The following is a 19,073-nucleotide window of genomic DNA, read 5'->3' as shown; positions in this document are numbered from 1 at the left end:
AGTATATAGCAGAGTAACACACACAGTGAAATATACAAGTATCTAGAAGAGTAACACACACAGTAAAAAGAGTACACAAGTATCTAGCAGAGAGTAACACACACAGTAAAAAGAGTACACAAGTCTAGCAGAGTAACACACACAGTAAAAAGAGTACACAAGTATATAGCAGAGTAACACACACAGTGAAATATACAAGTATCTAGAAGAGTAACACACACAGTAAAAAGAGTACACAAGTATCTAGCAGAGAGTAACACACACAGTAAAAAGAGTACACAAGTCTAGCAGAGTAACAAACACAGTAAAAAGAGTACACAAGTATCTAGCAGAGTAACACACACACACACAGACACACACACACACACACAGACACACACAGAGAGACAGAGAGTGAGCGGCGCTCCAGTACAGAAGAGAGCGACAACATCCGGGACAGTGAGCTCGCGCAGGAGCGCAATGGCGGCGGAGGTAAGTGTGCGTGTGTGCGTGTGTGTGGGCCACAACGAGGCTGCTTAAGTCTCACACACGGCGGCCGAAGCGAGGCCGATCGGCGGAGCTCGTCGAGCCGGACTCGAAGGCGTGTGCCTCGGCGCTTCGCTCGGCCAACTTCTCGCGGGGCGGAACGTAGCAGCGTGGGGGTTAAAGTGTGTGTGTGTGGGGGTGGAGAAATGGAGAAGCTCTCCGGCGTTTGGAGCCTCTCTGCCCGCCTTAAAGAGCCTCTCTGCCCGCCTTAAAGAGCCACTCCACCCCCTCTCCTGGGGAGGAACCGCGCGGAGGTACTGTAGCTAACACCCGAAGAAAGGACTCGACGCGGCCGCGCTCAAGTCTTTGCCTCAACTTTTCTCTTCTGGAAAAAGTTGTCATTGTTGGTCTCCGTCGTGTCTTTTGTGGACATTTTCACTTCTTCTTCTCCGCCGAGAGGAAGACGAGACACGTTCAGCACCAAGTGGCAGGAAAGCGCCCCTGGTCACACGCACGCTACTTGCGTGTGCGTGGACTTGTGTGCGCGTGTGTGTGTGTGTGCCCTGGTCACACACACACACACAAGTTGTGTTAGCCCTGGTCACACACACACAAGTAGTGTTAGCCCTGGTCACACACAAGTTGTGTTAGCCCTGATCACACACACACAAGTAGTGTTAGCCCTGGTCTCATACACACACACACAAGTAGTGTTCGCCCTGGTCACACACAAGTTGTGTTAGCCCTGGTCACACACACACAAGTAGTGTTAGCCCTGGTCTCACACACACACACACAAGTAGTGTTAGCCCTGGTCACACACAAGTTGTGTTAGCCCTGGTCACACACACACAAGTAGTGTTAGCCCTGGTCACACACACACAAGTAGTGTTAGCCCTGGTCACACACACACAAGTAGTGTTAGCCCTGGTCACACACAAGTTGTGTTAGCCCTGATCACACACACACAAGTAGTGTTAGCCCTGGTCTCACACACACACACACACACACAAGTTGTGTTAGCCCTGATCACACACACACAAGTAGTGTTAGCCCTGGTCTCACACACACACACACACACACAAGTAGTGTTAGCCCTGGTCACACACAAGTTGTGTTAGCCCTGGTCACACACACACAAGTAGTGTTAGCCCTGGTCTCACACACACACACACAAGTAGTGTTAGCCCTGGTCACACACACACAAGTAGTGTTAGCCCTTGTCACACACACACACACAAGTAGTGTTAGCCCTGGTCACACACAAGTAGTGTTATCCCTGGTCACACACAAGTAGTGTTAGCCCTGGTCACACACACACACACACACAAGTAGTGTTAGCCCTGGTCACACACACACAAGTAGTGTTAGCCCTGGTCACACACAAGTAGTGTTAGCCCTGGTCACACACACACACACACACACACACACACACACACACACACACAAGTAGTGTTAGCCCTGGTCACACACACACACACAAGTAGTGTTAGCCCTGGTCACACACACACACACAAGTAGTGTTAGCCCTGGTCACACACACACACAAGTAGTGTTAGCCCTGGTCACACACACACAAGTAGTGTTAGCCCTGGTCACACACAAGTAGTGTTAGCCCTGGTCACACACACACACACACACACACACACAAGTAGTGTTAGCCCTGGTCACACACACACAAGTAGTGTTAGCCCTGGTCACACACACACAAGTAGTGTTAGCCCTTGTCACACACACACACACAAGTAGTGTTAGCCCTGGTCACACACAAGTAGTGTTATCCCTGGTCACACACAAGTAGTGTTAGCCCTGGTCACACACAAGTAGTGTTAGCCCTGGTCACACACACACACACACACACACACACACACACACAAGTAGTGTTAGCCCTGGTCACACACACACAAGTAGTGTTAGCCCTGGTCACACACACACAAGTAGTGTTAGCCCTTGTCACACACACACACACACACACAAGTAGTGTTAGCCCTGGTCACACACAAGTAGTGTTATCCCTGGTCACACACAAGTAGTGTTAGCCCTGGTCACACACACACACACACACACACACACACACACACACACACACACACACACACACACAAGTAGTGTTAGCCCTGGTCACACACACACAAGTAGTGTTGGCCCTTGTCACACACACACACACAAGTAGTGTTAGCCCTGGTCACACACAAGTAGTGTTATCCCTGGTCACACACAAGTCGTGTTAGCCCTGGTCACACACACACACACACACAAGTAGTGTTAGCCCTTGTCACACACACACACACAAGTAGTGTTAGCCCTGGTCACACACACACACAAGTAGTGTTAGCCCTGGTCAAACACAAGTAGTGTTAGCCCTGGTCACACACACACACACAAGTAGTGTTAGCCCTGGTCACACACAAGTAGTGTTATCCCTGGTCACACACAAGTAGTGTTAGCCCTGGTCACACACACACACAAGTAGTGTTAGCCCTGGTCACACACACACAAGTAGTGTTGGCCCTTGTCACACACACACACACAAGTAGTGTTAGCCCTGGTCTCACACACACACACAAGTAGTGTTATCCCTGGTCACACACAAGTCGTGTTAGCCCTGGTCACACACACACACAAGTAGTGTTACCCCTGGTCAGACACACACAAGTAGTGTTAGCCCTTGTCACACACACACACACACACACACACAAGTAGAGTTAGCCCTGGTCACTCACACACACACACACACACACACACACACACACACACACACACACACACAAGTAGTGTTAGCCCTGGTCACACACAAGTAGTGTTATCCCTGGTCACACACAAGTAGTGTTAGCCCTGGTCACACACACACACACACACACACAAGTAGTGTTAGCCCTGGTCACACACACACAAGTAGTGTTGGCCCTTGTCACACACACACACACACACAAGTAGTGTTAGCCCTGGTCACACACAAGTAGTGTTATCCCTGGTCACACACAAGTCGTGTTAGCCCTGGTCACACACACACACACAAGTAGTGTTAGCCCTTGTCACACACACACACACAAGTAGTGTTAGCCCTGGTCACACACACACACAAGTAGTGTTAGCCCTGGTCAAACACAAGTAGTGTTAGCCCTGGTCACACACACACACACAAGTCGTGTTAGCCCTGGTCACACACAAGTAGTGTTATCCCTGGTCACACACAAGTAGTGTTAGCCCTGGTCACACACACACACAAGTAGTGTTAGCCCTGGTCACACACACACAAGTAGTGTTGGCCCTTGTCACACACACACACACAAGTAGTGTTAGCCCTGGTCACACACACACACACACAAGTAGTGTTATCCCTGGTCACACACAAGTCGTGTTAGCCCTGGTCACACACACACACAAGTAGTGTTACCCCTGGTCAGACACACACAAGTAGTGTTAGCCCTTGTCACACACACACACACACACACAAGTAGAGTTAGCCCTGGTCTCACACACACACACACACACACACACACACACACACACACACACACACACACACACACACACACACAAGTAGTGTTAGCCCTGGTCACACACACACACACAAGTAGTGTTATCCCTGGTCACACACAAGTGGTGTTAGCCCTGGTCACACACAAGTGGTGTTAGCCCTGATCACACACAGGTAGTGTTAGCCCTGGTCACACGCACACACACGCACACAAGTAGTGTTAGCCCTGGTCACACACAAGTAGTGTTAGGCCTGGTCTCACACACACACACAAGTAGTGTTAGCCCTGGTCACACACAAGTAGTGTTAGCCCTGGTCACACACAAGTACTGTTAGCCCTGGTCTCACACACACACACAAGTAGTGTTAGCCCTGGTCACACACAAGTAGTGTAAGCCCTGGTCACACACAAGTAGTGTTAGCCCTGGTCTCTCACACACACACACACACAAGTAGTGTTAGCCCTGGTCACACACAAGTAGTGTTAGCCCTGGTCACACACAAGTAGTGTTAGCCCTGGTCTCACACACACACACAAGTAGTGTTAGCCCTGGTCACACACAAGTAGTGTTAGCCCTGGTCACACACAGGTAGTGTTAACCCTGGTCACACACAAGTGGTGTTAGCCCTGGTCTCACACACACACACAAGTAGTGTTAGCCCTGGTCACACACAAGTAGTGTTAGCCCTGGTCACACACAAGTAGTGTTAGCCCTGGTCTCACACACACACACAAGTAGTGTTAGCCCTGGTCACACACAAGTAGTGTTAGCCCTGGTCACACACAGGTAGTGTTAACCCTGGTCACACACAAGTGGTGTTAGCCCTGGTCTCACACACACACACACAAGTAGTGTTAGCCCTGGTCACACACAAGTAGTGTTAGCCCTGGTCACACACAGGTAGTGTTAACCCTGGTCACACACAAGTGGTGTTAGCCCTGGTCTCACACACACACACAAGTAGTGTTAGCCCTGGTCACACACAAGTAGTGTTAGCCCTGGTCACACACAGGTAGTGTTAACCCTGGTCACACACTAGTGGTGTTAGCCCTGGTCTCACACACACACACAAGTAGTGTTAACCCTGGTCACACACAAGTGGTGTTAGCCCTGGTCTCACACACACACACACACACAGACAGACACACACACACACAAGTAGTGTTAGCCCTGGTCACACACACACACACACACACACACACACACACATGTAGTATTAGCCCTGGTTACACACAAGCAGTGTTAGCCCTGGTCACACACAAGTAGTGTTAGCCCTGGTCACACACAAGTAGTGTTAGCCCTGGTCACACACAAGTAGTGTTAGCCCTGGTCACACACACACACAAATAGTGTTAGCCCCTGTCACACAAGTAGTTTTAGCCCTGGTCACACACACACACACACGAGTAGTGTTAGCCCTGGTCACACACACACACAAGTAGTGTTAGCACTGGTCACACACACACACATGTAGTGTTAGCCCTGGTCACACACACACACACACACACACACACACACACACACACACACACACACACACACACACACACACAAGTAGTGTTAGCCCTGTTCTCACACACACACACATATAAACAATATAAACACACACACAAAATTATGTGTTCTTGTCTTACATGGGTGTCAGGTTCAAACACTGATGACATCTATTAAACAGACAAGAAGCAAGGAATCATGCAGAGACAGAGTTCAATTTTACTCATAAGGAGAGACGTTTTGGGCTGTACTCTTAGTTACAGATCCAACCTACACTCTAAGGTACAGCCCACGTGCTCCTCTATTTATTTGGGAGGTCCCTGGTTACATCACTGAGGCTGCTTCTGAAGGAAGGGGGGGTCACCTCAGCAGCCCCAGTTGGACACAATATATGATTATTCAGAAATGTAAATGTGCTGACACTCGGGATATCGCCCTGTCTCTGCTTTGTCTGCGTCACGGTACTCGATGTTCTGGACACAAACACTGATAAGAGATGACTCGCAATCTTGGATTTGCATGTTGTGTCTTTGCACGGATAGAAAAGTACAACTTCAGCACAATTGATGATAACTATAGCAACGGCCTTTAAGCATAAGAGTTGTGTGATAACTTACACATAATTATTCTAACAATGGGGGATTGTGAAATTCTCCCAAAAAGTGTAGTTCCTTCACGGTCACTGTTGCGCCGTTAATTAGTAAAGCTGTACTAATTAGGGATGTGTATGGTTATGATTTTATTGATACCGATACCATATATTCCTTATCGATACCGGTATTCATCTGCACTTTATGTAGTTGGTGTGAAAAAAGATGTGGAAAAAAAACAAACTTTTATTAGCACAAGCGGTTGTACACCAGCAACATCACGTAACATCTCACAGCACGGAACGTCTTTTTATCAACGTCTCCTTTTTAAGTCTAGTTTAAGGGACCTACTATGCAAATCCAACTTTTCTAACCTTTTGCTATCTGCTGATTTGTTTTTGGAATATGCATAATTCTTGAACATTTTAAATCAAACCATGGAGGCATTGCGGATACATTTATAAAACAATCTTGCCTTCCTTTATACTTCCGTAGAACAAGTTGTTTGGAATTTGCCAATTTGGTGACGTTTTTGCCAAGTGTGACATCAGCAGATTATCCATATATGGTATGAATTTACCCAAAGTGCTTTGCGCGGGTCCGCCATTGTAGTCCCGACGCTTTAGTCCGTAAGCTCCTTCTTTTTCACTATCCTCTTGTTGTGGGGCGGACTGGCTCGCACATGCACATGCATCCTCCACACAAAAAGTACAATATGGATGTCGGGGAGAAGACGCAGTCGAGGTGGAGGCACGTAAATAACGCCGCCCACAAAATGACGCATTCTGAAGAGACTCTCAGAAAGCAGTTTGAAGATGGTCTGTAAAAGATATTCTATGCAAAATTTAGAGCAAAGAACCACCATCACATGTTATGTAGGCCAGTGTTTTTCAACCTTTTTGGAGCCAAGGCACATTTTTTGCGTTGAAAAAATGCGGAGGCACACCACCCGCAGAAATCATTAAAAAAGGAAACTCAGTTGACAGTAAAAAGTCGTTGTCGCAATTGTTGGATATGACTTTAAAGCAGGGGTCACCAACGCGGGCACCAGGTAGCCCGTAAGGACCAGATGAGTAGCCCGCTGGCCTGTTCTAAAAATAGCTCAAATAGCAGCACTTACCAGTGAGCTGCCTCTATTTTTTAAATGTTATTTATTTACTAGCAAGCTGGTCTCGCTTTGCTCGACATTTTTAATTCTAAGAGAGACAAAACTCAAATAGAATTTGAAAATCCAAGAAAATATTTTAAAGACTTGGTCTTCACTTGTTTAAATAAATTCATTATTTTTTTTACTTTGCTTCTTATAACTTTCAGAAAGACAATTTTAGAGAAAAAATACAACCTTAAAAATTATTTTAGGATTTTTAAACACATATACCTTTTTTACCTTTTAAATTCCTTCCTCTTCTTTCCTGACAATTTAAATCAATGTTCAAGTAAATTAATTGTTTTTATTGTAAAGAATAATAAATACATTTTAATTTAATTCTTCATTTTAGCTTCTGTTTTTTCGACGAAGAATATTTGTGAAATATTTCTTCAAACTTATTATGATTAAAATTAAAAAAATATATATTCTGGCAAATCTAGAAAATCTGTAGAATCAAATTTAAATCTTATTTCAAAGTCTTTAGAATTTCTTTTCAAATTTTTGTTCTGGAAAATCCAGAAGAAATAATGATTTGTCTTTGTTAGAAATATAGCTTGGTCCAATTTGTTATATATTCTAACAAAGTGTAGATTGTATTTTGACCTATTTAAAACATGTCATCAAAATTGTAAAATTAATCTTAATCAGGAAAAATTACTAATGATAAACTGATGATAAATTGTTTTTTAAATTTTTTCAAAAATATTCGAATTAGCTCGTTTTTCTCTTCTTTTTTTCGGTTGAATTTTGAATTTCAAAGAGTCGAAATTGAAGATAAACTATGTTTCAAAATTTAATTGTCATTTTTTTCGTGTTTTCTCCTCTTTTAAACCGTTCAATTAAGTGTAAATATAATTAATTATTAATAGTAACATAGAGTTAAAGGTAAATTGAGCAAACTGACTATTTCTGGCAATTTATTGAAGTGTGTATCAAACTGGTAGCCCTTCGCATTAATCACTACCCAAGAAGTAGCTCTTGCTTTCAAAAAGGTTGGTGACCCCTGCTTTAAAGCATAACCAAGCATGCATCACTATAGCTCTTGTCTCAAAGTAGGTGTACTGTCACCACCTGTCACATCACACCCTGACTTATTTGGACTTTTTTGCTGTTTTCCTGTGTGTAGTGTTTTACTTCTTGTCTTGCGCTCCTATTTTGGTGGCTTTTTCTCTTTTTTTCTGTATTTTCCTGTAGCAGTTTCATGTCTTCCTTTGAGCGATATTTCCCGCATCTACTTTGTTTTAGCAATCAAGAATATTTCAGTTGTTTTCATCCTTCTTTGTGTGGACATTGTTGATTGTCATGTCATGTTCGGATGTACATTGTGGACGCCGTCTTTGATCCACAGTAAGTCTTTGCTGTCGTCCAGCATTCTGTTTTTGTTGACTTTGTAGCCAGTTCAGTTTTAGTTTGGTTCTGCATAGCCTTCCCTAAGCTTCAATGCTTTTTCTTAGGGGCACTCACCTTTTGTTTATTTTTGGTTTAACCATCCTTTTTACCTGCATGCTGCCTCCCGCTGTTTCCGACATCTACAAAGCAATTAGCACTGGCTGCCACCTACTGATATGGAAGAGTATTACACGGTTACTCTGCCGAGCTCTAGACAGCACCGACACTCAACAACAACACATCATTTGCAGACTATAATTACTGCTTTGCAAAAAATATTTTTAACCCAAACAGGTAAAATTAGATCATCTCCCACGGCACACCAGACTGTATCTAGTGTGCCGCGGCACAGTGGTTGAAAAACACTGATGTAGACCACAAGGAAGTTTTTTAAATGTAGGAATAAGAAATAAGACCCCGTTAAATGTTTGTTGTGCGAGGTGCAATGCAGTTATGTCATGTAAAGACCTCACAGTTTCTATTTATTACAATTACACTTAGCTGGAGAAAATATTTATGTATGGCATTCATGTGCAGAGCGCAGACCTTTTACATGATATATCAAATATATAATTAGCATGGTAGGTAGGTGTGCATTTAAGCAAGGTGTGTCAGTCTTCAGAGCAACTTTATACATTATTATATTAATTTAAATATTCACTTTTTGGAGGGGATTAATATTGGCCTGTGGGTTACTGGATCGCTAAGAGGACGGTGTATAAGCACCTAAAGTGTCATAATTACGACAATCGGCCGGATTAAAAAAAATACCGACAGCCGTATCAAAATTGACTTGTACTGATAATGAACACACGACATTGTGGTGACTATTAGGGCTGCAACCGTTAATTTGATTACAAAAAAGCTTGGATTTGTATTCTCTTGCTTCGATTATTTGTTTAACGCGTGTTATTAATAATAATTCATCAAATCCTGCACGGCGTGCCCGGACCTGTGATGGAGCACACATGAGAGCGGTGGTGTGTGGGTACCATGATCTGTGTGGCAGCCAACAGTGAGGATTTAGGGTTTTTTCTACATTTATTAGGAAAAAAAGAATGAAGGTTATGGCAAGTGAAAAAGTTGTTTATTTCCAATATTTTCCCTAAACCACGCATTGAGGCTAAAAAGGGTGTTTTATTCGATTCGTCGATTAATCGGACAAACTAATCAATAAATTAGTCAAATACCAAAATGATCGACCGCTTCAGCACTAGTTAGGCTCAACAAAAAGAAACATTTAATTTTTGGGGGGTATTTTTCAAATCCTAACATCCTGCTCATGTCTGCCCTGGTAGCCTGGCAAACGTCCATTTTGTTCTGTGAACTTGCACTATTTATCTCATGCAGTTGGGAGTTTGTGTTTGGTTCTGGGATCTGCAGCATTTTTCTTTTGCGTTTGTTTTTAATCATGCACCGTTTATGCATTGGCAACATTTTCCTGTCGCAGCGGCTTAATGGTGTTTTTTGGTTTCGGGTCATTTCTGTGTTTGAAGCGTTTTGATGTTGCTCTGCATTTTAGCAGAAACAGGAATCTATATGTTGTCATTGTTGACTGTCTCTCAGATTAGTAACTGTGAGGTCAGACATCTCTGACCTCGGACTGGGATTGTGGAATGCAAATCGAAGTCTGTAGCCTTTTTCACACAGAGATTGAACAAAATGCCTGTCAGAGCCACAACAGTAGTTTCCTTCGCATTTTATACAGAACCCAGAGAAGCAGGGATATTGTCGCAATTGTGTGCACTTTGTCTCCGAAACATGGTATCCTGTGATTGCTTGAGAAGTGACTTTTAGGTGTGCGACTTCAAACCCCGATCCCAGCATTGCAAAGTACCTTACACACAGGTGGCCATCCGCCTCTGTTACGGCTCTGAGACTACCACGGAAGGTTAGAAATGTTGTAGAGAACAGTTGGAGAAAATAACTTAAACTGGTAGTGGGATCGTTTCTAATTAATAACTTGGTGCACAGCACTGGTGGAACCCACTCAGACGCAGGAAAGAGAGCAGGACTTAATCGATCAATTTATATTCTGTTGCTTCAATTCATTGTTAAAGGGTAACCAATAAAATTTTATGAAATCCGGACAGAATAAGATAAGGTAAAGAAGTTGAATAAAAGGTAAAGCATGGTAAAATAAGTAAAAAAAATAAGGTGAAAAGGGTAAGTTATAGGTAAAATAAGGTCAATAGAAGCCAAAAAAGATTAAAAGAAGGTACTAAAAATATAAATAGAAGGTAAAACCAGGTAAATAGAAAGTAAAAGTAGTAAAAACCCAATCCAATCCACTTTATTTATATAGCACATTTACACAACAAGAATGTTTCCAAAGTGCTGCACAGCCATGTTAAAAACAATATTAAAAACAATATTATGCTACACCAATGACTGAATAAAAACAAAAAATAAATGAATAGAAAACCAATACAGAGACTATATAAAAAAAATAAATATGATTAAAAACGATTTTAAAGGGTAAAACCAATTAAAACAGTAAAATAGACATCAAAATTTATTTTAAAAAAAACACACAGGACAACAGAGGACAGAAGACCACACAACTCACGTAGTGTTAAAAGCCAAAGAATAAAAGTGGGTCTTAAGACGAGACTTAAAACACTCCACTGTGGAAGCAGTTTGAACATGGAGGGGCAGAGTGTTCCAGAGTTTAGGGCCGACCACAGCGAAGGCCCTGTCTCCCCTGGTTTTAAGTCTAAAAAGTTAGATAGAAGGTCAAAAATGGACTATAGAGAGTGAAAAAAGGTAAATGGAAGGTACAATAATGTAAATAGAAGGTTACAGAATAAATAAAAGCTCAAATAAGATTAAGATTAAAGTACCAATGATTGTCACACACACACTAGATGTGGCGAAATTTGTCCTCTGCATTTGTCCCATCCCCTTGGGGAGCAGTGGGCAGCAGCGGCGCCGCGCCCGGGAATCATTTTGGTGATTTAACCCCCAACTCCAACCCTTTGTTGCTGAGTGCCAAGCAGGGAGGTTATGGGTCCCATTTTTATAGGTAAATAACATATAAAATGAGGAATATAGAAGGTAAAAGAAGTAAATAAAAGGTCAAATAAGGTAATACAAAAGGTAAATAGAAGGTAAAGCTAGTAAATAAAAAGGTCAAATAAGGAATATAGAAGGTTATAATAAGTTAGAAAAAAGGTAAAAGTAGAAAATAAAATGTAAAAATGGTAAATAAAAGGTCAATTCCAGGTAAAATAAGTTTAATAAAATGTACGGGAAGGTTACTGAAAAGAAAACAAAGTTAGATAGAAGGTAAACAAAATGTAAATAAGGAATGTAGAAGGTAAAAAAGTTCAAAGAAGGTAAATAGAAGGTAATGAAGGTTATGGCGAGTACAAAAATCCTTGTTTATTTCAACTATTTCCCTAAAATACGCATTTAGGCTATAAAGTGTGTTTTATCCGATTACTGGGATAACCGAATAAACTAACCGCTCGGTTACTCGACTACTTAAATAATCGATAGCTGCAGCCCTAAAAGCGAGACAATCTAACCCAGACCTGGGCATTCTGCGGCCCGCGGGCCGCATCCGGCCCTTTGTGCGTCCCTGTCCGGCCCGCGTGAGGCCAATTATAAATTACAAAATAAATTTTAAAAAGTATCTATGTCGAGTGTGCAATACAACGGTGCTGCTTTTGTTTTGAAAATCGTTATTTGTATTACTTCCGTGTGGACGTATGCGTGTGCGTGATTGTGAGTGAATGTGAACAGCTGCAATCATTAATTACAAAATAAAGTTGAAAAAACATCTATGTCGTGCGCGCAATACAACTGTGCTGCTTTTATTTTGAAAATTATTATTTATGGGCGTGTGTCAGTGTGTAACCTGCGAGTGAAGGTGCACATGCAGCGACAAGTGATGCACGCTTTACACCCGAGACGCTAAAAAGAGAAAAGTTGATGAGGAATGGCGTGTTTCCAACAAGACATGGACTGCAGAGCAACGTTCCCTCTAAGGTGCGTGCCTGCGCAATTGCGCACTGCTCAAGCGTCTGCTGCGCGCAGCAAATATATGCCGCGCACCAAATCAAATCCCATCTGAATTCTAAACAAAATGAACATATTTATTCTATGTAATTTTGCAATGCAACTTTGAGTGACAGTGACAACAAGCGGCCCTAACGGTGTTCGTCAACACCGTTCAATTGAACACCGTTCAATTATTGTAACGTCTATCGAGATGCTTCGAGGCCAGGAATTATATCGATCACTTTATTGAGCAAAACTGTTTATATTCGGCCATAACCACACCAAAAACATAAGTAAAACACTTCTATCTCGAAAAACTAGTCATTTTCTGCCGTACAAACCAACTTGTCATCTGTCACCAACACGCATAGCACTAAACCACTGGTGCGTTTATGGCCACACAAAAAGTCGGACAATTCAAACATCACACAAAGTTACACTATGACTCCTCAGTCATACGTGTGCTTATTTTACTGTCATTTATTATTAATGTTAATTTATTTATATTAGTCATGGAATGCTGTTACATACACTATGTTGAAGTATTACTATTATTATTAATTATTATTATTATTATTATTATTTATCTTACGGTATATATCAAAAATAATATTGAGCAAAATTTAATTGAAATATTGTCGATGTGGCCCTCCAGCAGTGCTCGGGTTGCTCATGCGGCCCCCGGTAAAAATTAATTGCCCACCCCTGATCTAACCTGTATTTGTCCTTGTTTTAGACGGAGCTATTTAACACTGCCTCGAAATGGCTGTGTAGTTGCCATATATGTTTGACTGCAGGGCTTTGAGGTTGGGCCTTTTTAAGATACAAAAATGATATTTCTGACTTCCTATCAGTCTCAGAATATGATATAGATAGACTTGTGCACCCTTCTAGAATTGTAACGCCACCACCCAATGGACCAGGAAGTGGCCTGCTAGCTAAAAAACAATCAAACATTATTAAGTAATGTGTTTTCAAAATAAAGGGGATTACAGAAAAATGAATTTGAACAAAAATCTATGGTTCTTATTGCACTCAAAGAACAATTTTAGAAGACTGAAACAAAAATGAAAATGCATTAAACACATTGCGCTTTTCTTGTTGCACTCAAAGAACAATTTACAATTTTACATACTAGATCTAGTCTGCCATAATCTAGGATTGGGTTAAAATAGAATAGAATTATTTATTGACATTGTATTGAATGCTTCATGATTATTGTTGCCACTCGTAGTCTGTCTTTAAGACAAATAAAATCATTAGGAAATACTAAAAAGTCAATACTATAGCTAAAAGTAGACAGATAAGACATGTGGCAGATAAAACACACATTGTTTAAGTTGAAACACAAATTCTAGCAATTTGTTACAGACTTCAGTCATTTCACTTGCATTAGTTGGCGCTACGTGGGCGGTTTGGACTCTGCTACTAATTGCGTTCAAGCCAACCAGCTGTGTGCGCGTCTACGTATCTACATGTGCACAACAGGAGAGCTAGTTATCTACACAACCTTTAAACTCATTGTGCAGGCCTGGTTGATTGTTATTTAAATGTTTACCTCAATTTGAAGCGCAGGAAGTCTTGCCACCTTTGGCGAGGCGCGTTTTAAAGCACTTCTCGCAACGTGGCGCTTCCGTGTTTAAAGTGTCATCTTTATCGATAGTTTTGAAGCCCAAATACCTTCACGCACCCTCTTTATTAACCAGTAGAATTGCCAGCTCTCCTCTCCTCACTGTTTCTACTTGTGTGCTCTGTGAGTGTGTGCGCTCTGACACACTCAACACGCCCCTCGGTTTTATAGACGCACCTTGTTTTTAAAGTTATTATCAGTGGGCTAAATGAACCTCGTCACTGTGGCCTAAAACCTGTGCTGAGTGCTGTATGTGACCACTCTGGTTTCTCTCCACAGGCGAGCCGAGGGCCTTTGGACCTGGCCACCAAAGTTGCAGCTGAGTTGAGACGCTGAGGTATCGCCATGAGGACGCTCGGCCGAAGAAGTAGGAGTCTGAACCGGAGTTGAAGGAGAGGATCTCCTCATCCAATGAAGATGGCGGCCCAATCCCAGACCGTAAGTTCTATCGTGTCGCTGCATGTTAGTGCCTGTGTGGTTATGGTTGGAGGGAGTTGTGACAGCACAGTTCCACAAGGGGGCAGTAAAGCTCTATGCTTTATTATATATATATTGTGGAGTTAGTAAACAACGAGACAGGAGACGTGAGCGTAGTCGAGGAAGTTTACTAGCTCCAACCTAGAATGTCATACATTTGACAACAACAACGACCTCTGAACCGGAAGCGGAAGTACCTAACTCCTCCTCCGCTTCTTCTCTTAAAGCTACAGTGTCCTCTTAGGTGAATGACTCTCATTATATGGTTTGGGTCACCACAATATATACATAATATATATAATAATTAAACAATAATAATCCAAACTAAGAAAATGGAGTGTGAACTAATATCCAAGAGTGTGTGGTGTAGACTAGTTGTGGGAATTACTTGAGTGTTTTACCGTAGTGTTGAATCGAGAGCGGGGACCAGACAGAGGAAGGTCTGAGAGACGAGCGGGAGGTCCGTGGGACTGAGAGAGAGGCGTCAAGAGGTCCGTGTCTGAGTGGGAGGTCGAGATGGAAGAGGCAGTCTGGGAAGCAGGGGAACGACGACGAGGAATGACGAGACACACAGCAACGTCAACACGGGAACGGAGGTTTTACGCCAACAGAAGATTATATTCCGGCCAGGGATGGCAGGTTGTGCAGGCTTAAGAAGGCAGGTCTGATCATCAGCTCCAGGTGTGCAGATTGCTGATCATCCGCAGTCTTGCCGGCATGTGGGCGTGACGCGGCCAGCGTGAGCGCGCTGGAAGACCCAGCTGCCGGGGAAAAGCGAGTTGGAGCCCACGCCGTGACATGTGTAACCGCTTTGATTTGACGCAATTAAGACACAATTGTTGGTTCTCACAAAGTCTGCTTGATTAGCGTTGTTGTTGACGGGGAAGGGATCTGTGGTTCCTAACGCTTCGTCACGGATCACGTGACTGCTTCCTCATTATCTCGCAAAATGGCTCGGGCATCTCTGTGAGATTGATACTACGTTAAACATATCGATGATCAACTTCCAAGATTCGCGAATCTTGGAAGTCTTTTGATGTCATAAATCAAATATAAAAGATAATAGCTTCATAGAGGCAGCTTGTTTTTCCACTGTACTTGTAAGTCTTCCAACAGCGAAAACAATTTATAAAAGGAAATTGCTGAATAGACTATTTTTTTATTCCTGTCAGTCCAGATTTGTTGACAGACACACATAGGACGCAGGATTGTTGACAGACACACATAGGACGCAGGATTGTTGACAGACACACATAGGACGCAGGATTGTTGACAGACACACATAGGACGCAGGATTGTTGACAGACACACACAGAATGCAGGATTGTTGACAGACACACATAGGACGCAGGATTGTTGACAGACACACACAGGATGCAGGATTGTTGACAGACACACATAGGACGCAGGATTGTTGACAGACACACATAGGACGCAGGATTGTTGACAGACACACATAGGACGCAGGATTGTTGACAGACACACACAGAATGCAGGATTGTTGACAGACACACATAGGACGCAGGATTGTTGACAGACACACATAGGACGCAGGATTGTTGACAGACACACATAGGACGCAGGATTGTTGACAGACACACATAGGACGCAGGATTGTTGACTGACACACATAGGACGCAGGATTGTTGACTGACACACATAGGACGCAGGATTGTTGACAGACACACATAGGACGCAGGATTGTTGACCGACACACACAGGACGCAGGATTGTTGACAGACACACATAGGACGCAGGATTGTTGACAGACACACGTAAGACGCAGGATTGTTGACAGACACACATAGGACGCAGGATTGTTGACAGACACACATAGGACGCAGGATTGTTGACAGACACACATAGGACGCAGGATTGTTGACAGACACACATAGGACGCAGGATTGTTGACAGACACACGTAGGACGCAGGATTGTTGACAGACACACGTAGGACGCAGGATTGTTGACAGACACACATAGGACGCAGGATTGTTGACAGACACACATAGGATGCAGGATTGTTGAAAGACACACATAGGACGCAGGATTGTTGACAGACACACATAGGACGCAGGATTGTTGACAGACACACATAGGATGCAGGATTGTTGAAAGACACACATAGGACGCAGGATTGTTGACAGACACACATAGGACGCAGGATTGTTGACAGACACACGTAGGATGCAGGATTGTTGAAAGACACACATAGGACGCAGGATTGTTGACAGACACACATAGGACGCAGGATTGTTGACAGACACACATAGGACGCAGGATTGTTGACAGACACACAAAGGACGCAGGATTGTTGACAGACACACATAGGACGCAGGATTGTTGACAGACACACGTAAGACGCAGGATTGTTGACAGACACACATAGGACGCAGGATTGTTGACAGACACCCATAGGACGCAGGATTGTTGACAGACACACATAGGATGCAGGATTGTTGAAAGACACACATAGGACGCAGGATTGTTGACAGACACACATAGGACGCAGGATTGTTGACAGACACACGTAAGACGCAGGATTGTTGACCGACACACATAGGACGCAGGATTGTTGACAGACACACATAGGACGCAGGATTGTTGACAGACACACATAGGATGCAGGATTGTTGACAGACACACGTAAGACGCAGGATTGTTGACAGACACACATGGGATGCAGGATTGTTGAAAGACACACATAGGACGCAGGATTGTTGACAGACACACATAGGACGCAGGATTGTTGACAGACACACATAGGATGCAGGATTGTTGAAAGACACACATAGGACGCAGGATTGTTGACAGACACACATAGGACGCAGGATTGTTGACAGACACACGTAAGACGCAGGATTGTTGACAGACACACATAGGACGCAGGATTGTTGACAGACACACATAGGACGCAGGATTGTTGACAGACACACATAGGACGCAGGATTGTTGACAGACACACATAGGACACAGGATTGTTGACAGACACACATAGGACGCAGGATTGTTGACAGACACACATAGGACGCTGGATTGTTGACCGACACACATAGGACGCAGGATTGTTGAAAGACACACATAGGACGCAGGATTGTTGACAGACACACGTAAGACGCAGGATTGTTGACAGACACACATAGGACGCAGGATTGTTGACCGACACACATAGGACGCAGGATTGTTGACAGACACACATAGGACGCAGGATTGTTGACAGACACACATAGGACGCAGGATTGTTGACAGACACACATAGGACGCAGGATTGTTGACAGACACACATAGGACACAGGATTGTTGACAGACACACATAGGACGCAGGATTGTTGACAGACACACATAGGACGCTGGATTGTTGACCGACACACATAGGACGCAGGATTGTTGAAAGACACACATAGGACGCAGGATTGTTGACAGACACACGTAAGACGCAGGATTGTTGACAGACACACATAGGACGCAGGATTGTTGACCGACACACATAGGACGCAGGATTGTTGACAGACACACATAGGATGCAGGATTGTTGACAGACACACATAGGACGCAGGATTGTTGACAGACACACGTAAGACGCAGGATTGTTGACAGACACACATAGGACGCAGGATTGTTGACAGACACACATAGGATGCAGGATTGTTGAAAGACACACATAGGACGCAGGATTGTTGACAGACACACATAGGACGCAGGATTGTTGACAGACACACATAGGATGCAGGATTGTTGAAAGACACACATAGGACGCAGGATTGTTGACAGACACACATAGGACGCAGGATTGTTGACAGACACACGTAGGATGCAGGATTGTTGAAAGACACACATAGGACGCAGGATTGTTGACAGACACACATAGGACGCAGGATTGTTGACAGACACACATAGGACGCAGGATTGTTGACAGACACACATAGGACGCAGGATTGTTGACAGACACACAAAGGACGCAGGATTGTTGACAGACACACATAGGACGCAGGATTGTTGACAGACACACGTAAGACGCAGGATTGTTGACAGACACACATAGGACGCAGGATTGTTGACAGACACACATAGGACGCAGGATTGTTGACAGACACACATAGGATGCAGGATTGTTGAAAGACACACATAGGACGCAGGATTGTTGACAGACACACATAGGACGCAGGATTGTTGACAGACACACGTAAGACGCAGGATTGTTGACCGACACACATAGGACGCAGGATTGTTGACAGACACACATAGGACGCAGGATTGTTGACAGACACACATAGGATGCAGGATTGTTGACAGACACACGTAAGACGCAGGATTGTTGACAGACACACATGGGATGCAGGATTGTTGAAAGACACACATAGGACGCAGGATTGTTGACAGACACACATAGG

General features: G+C 43.5%; 1 protein-coding gene across 2 annotated transcripts in view; it reads left to right on the top strand.

The window, feature by feature from the left end:
- The first annotated feature begins 351 nt into the window (after positions 1-351).
- Positions 352-19,073, top strand: part of mier2 (mesoderm induction early response 1, family member 2) — a 51,571-nt gene continuing 32,849 nt past the window's right edge. For both annotated transcript variants that reach the window (XM_062027713.1, XM_062027714.1), the window contains exons 1-2: positions 352-471; positions 14,486-14,644. In XM_062027713.1, the coding sequence (XP_061883697.1) occupies positions 14,618-14,644 (27 nt within the window). In that variant the 5' untranslated portion in view covers positions 352-471; positions 14,486-14,617. The remainder of the gene's footprint in view (positions 472-14,485; positions 14,645-19,073) is intronic.

Source organism: Entelurus aequoreus, linkage group LG19 (assembly GCF_033978785.1).
Source record: "Entelurus aequoreus isolate RoL-2023_Sb linkage group LG19, RoL_Eaeq_v1.1, whole genome shotgun sequence".
NCBI classification, from domain to species: domain Eukaryota; kingdom Metazoa; phylum Chordata; class Actinopteri; order Syngnathiformes; family Syngnathidae; genus Entelurus; species Entelurus aequoreus.
The sequence above is the reverse complement of the archived record's forward strand: the minus strand, read 5'-3'. Positions and strand labels throughout refer to the sequence as shown.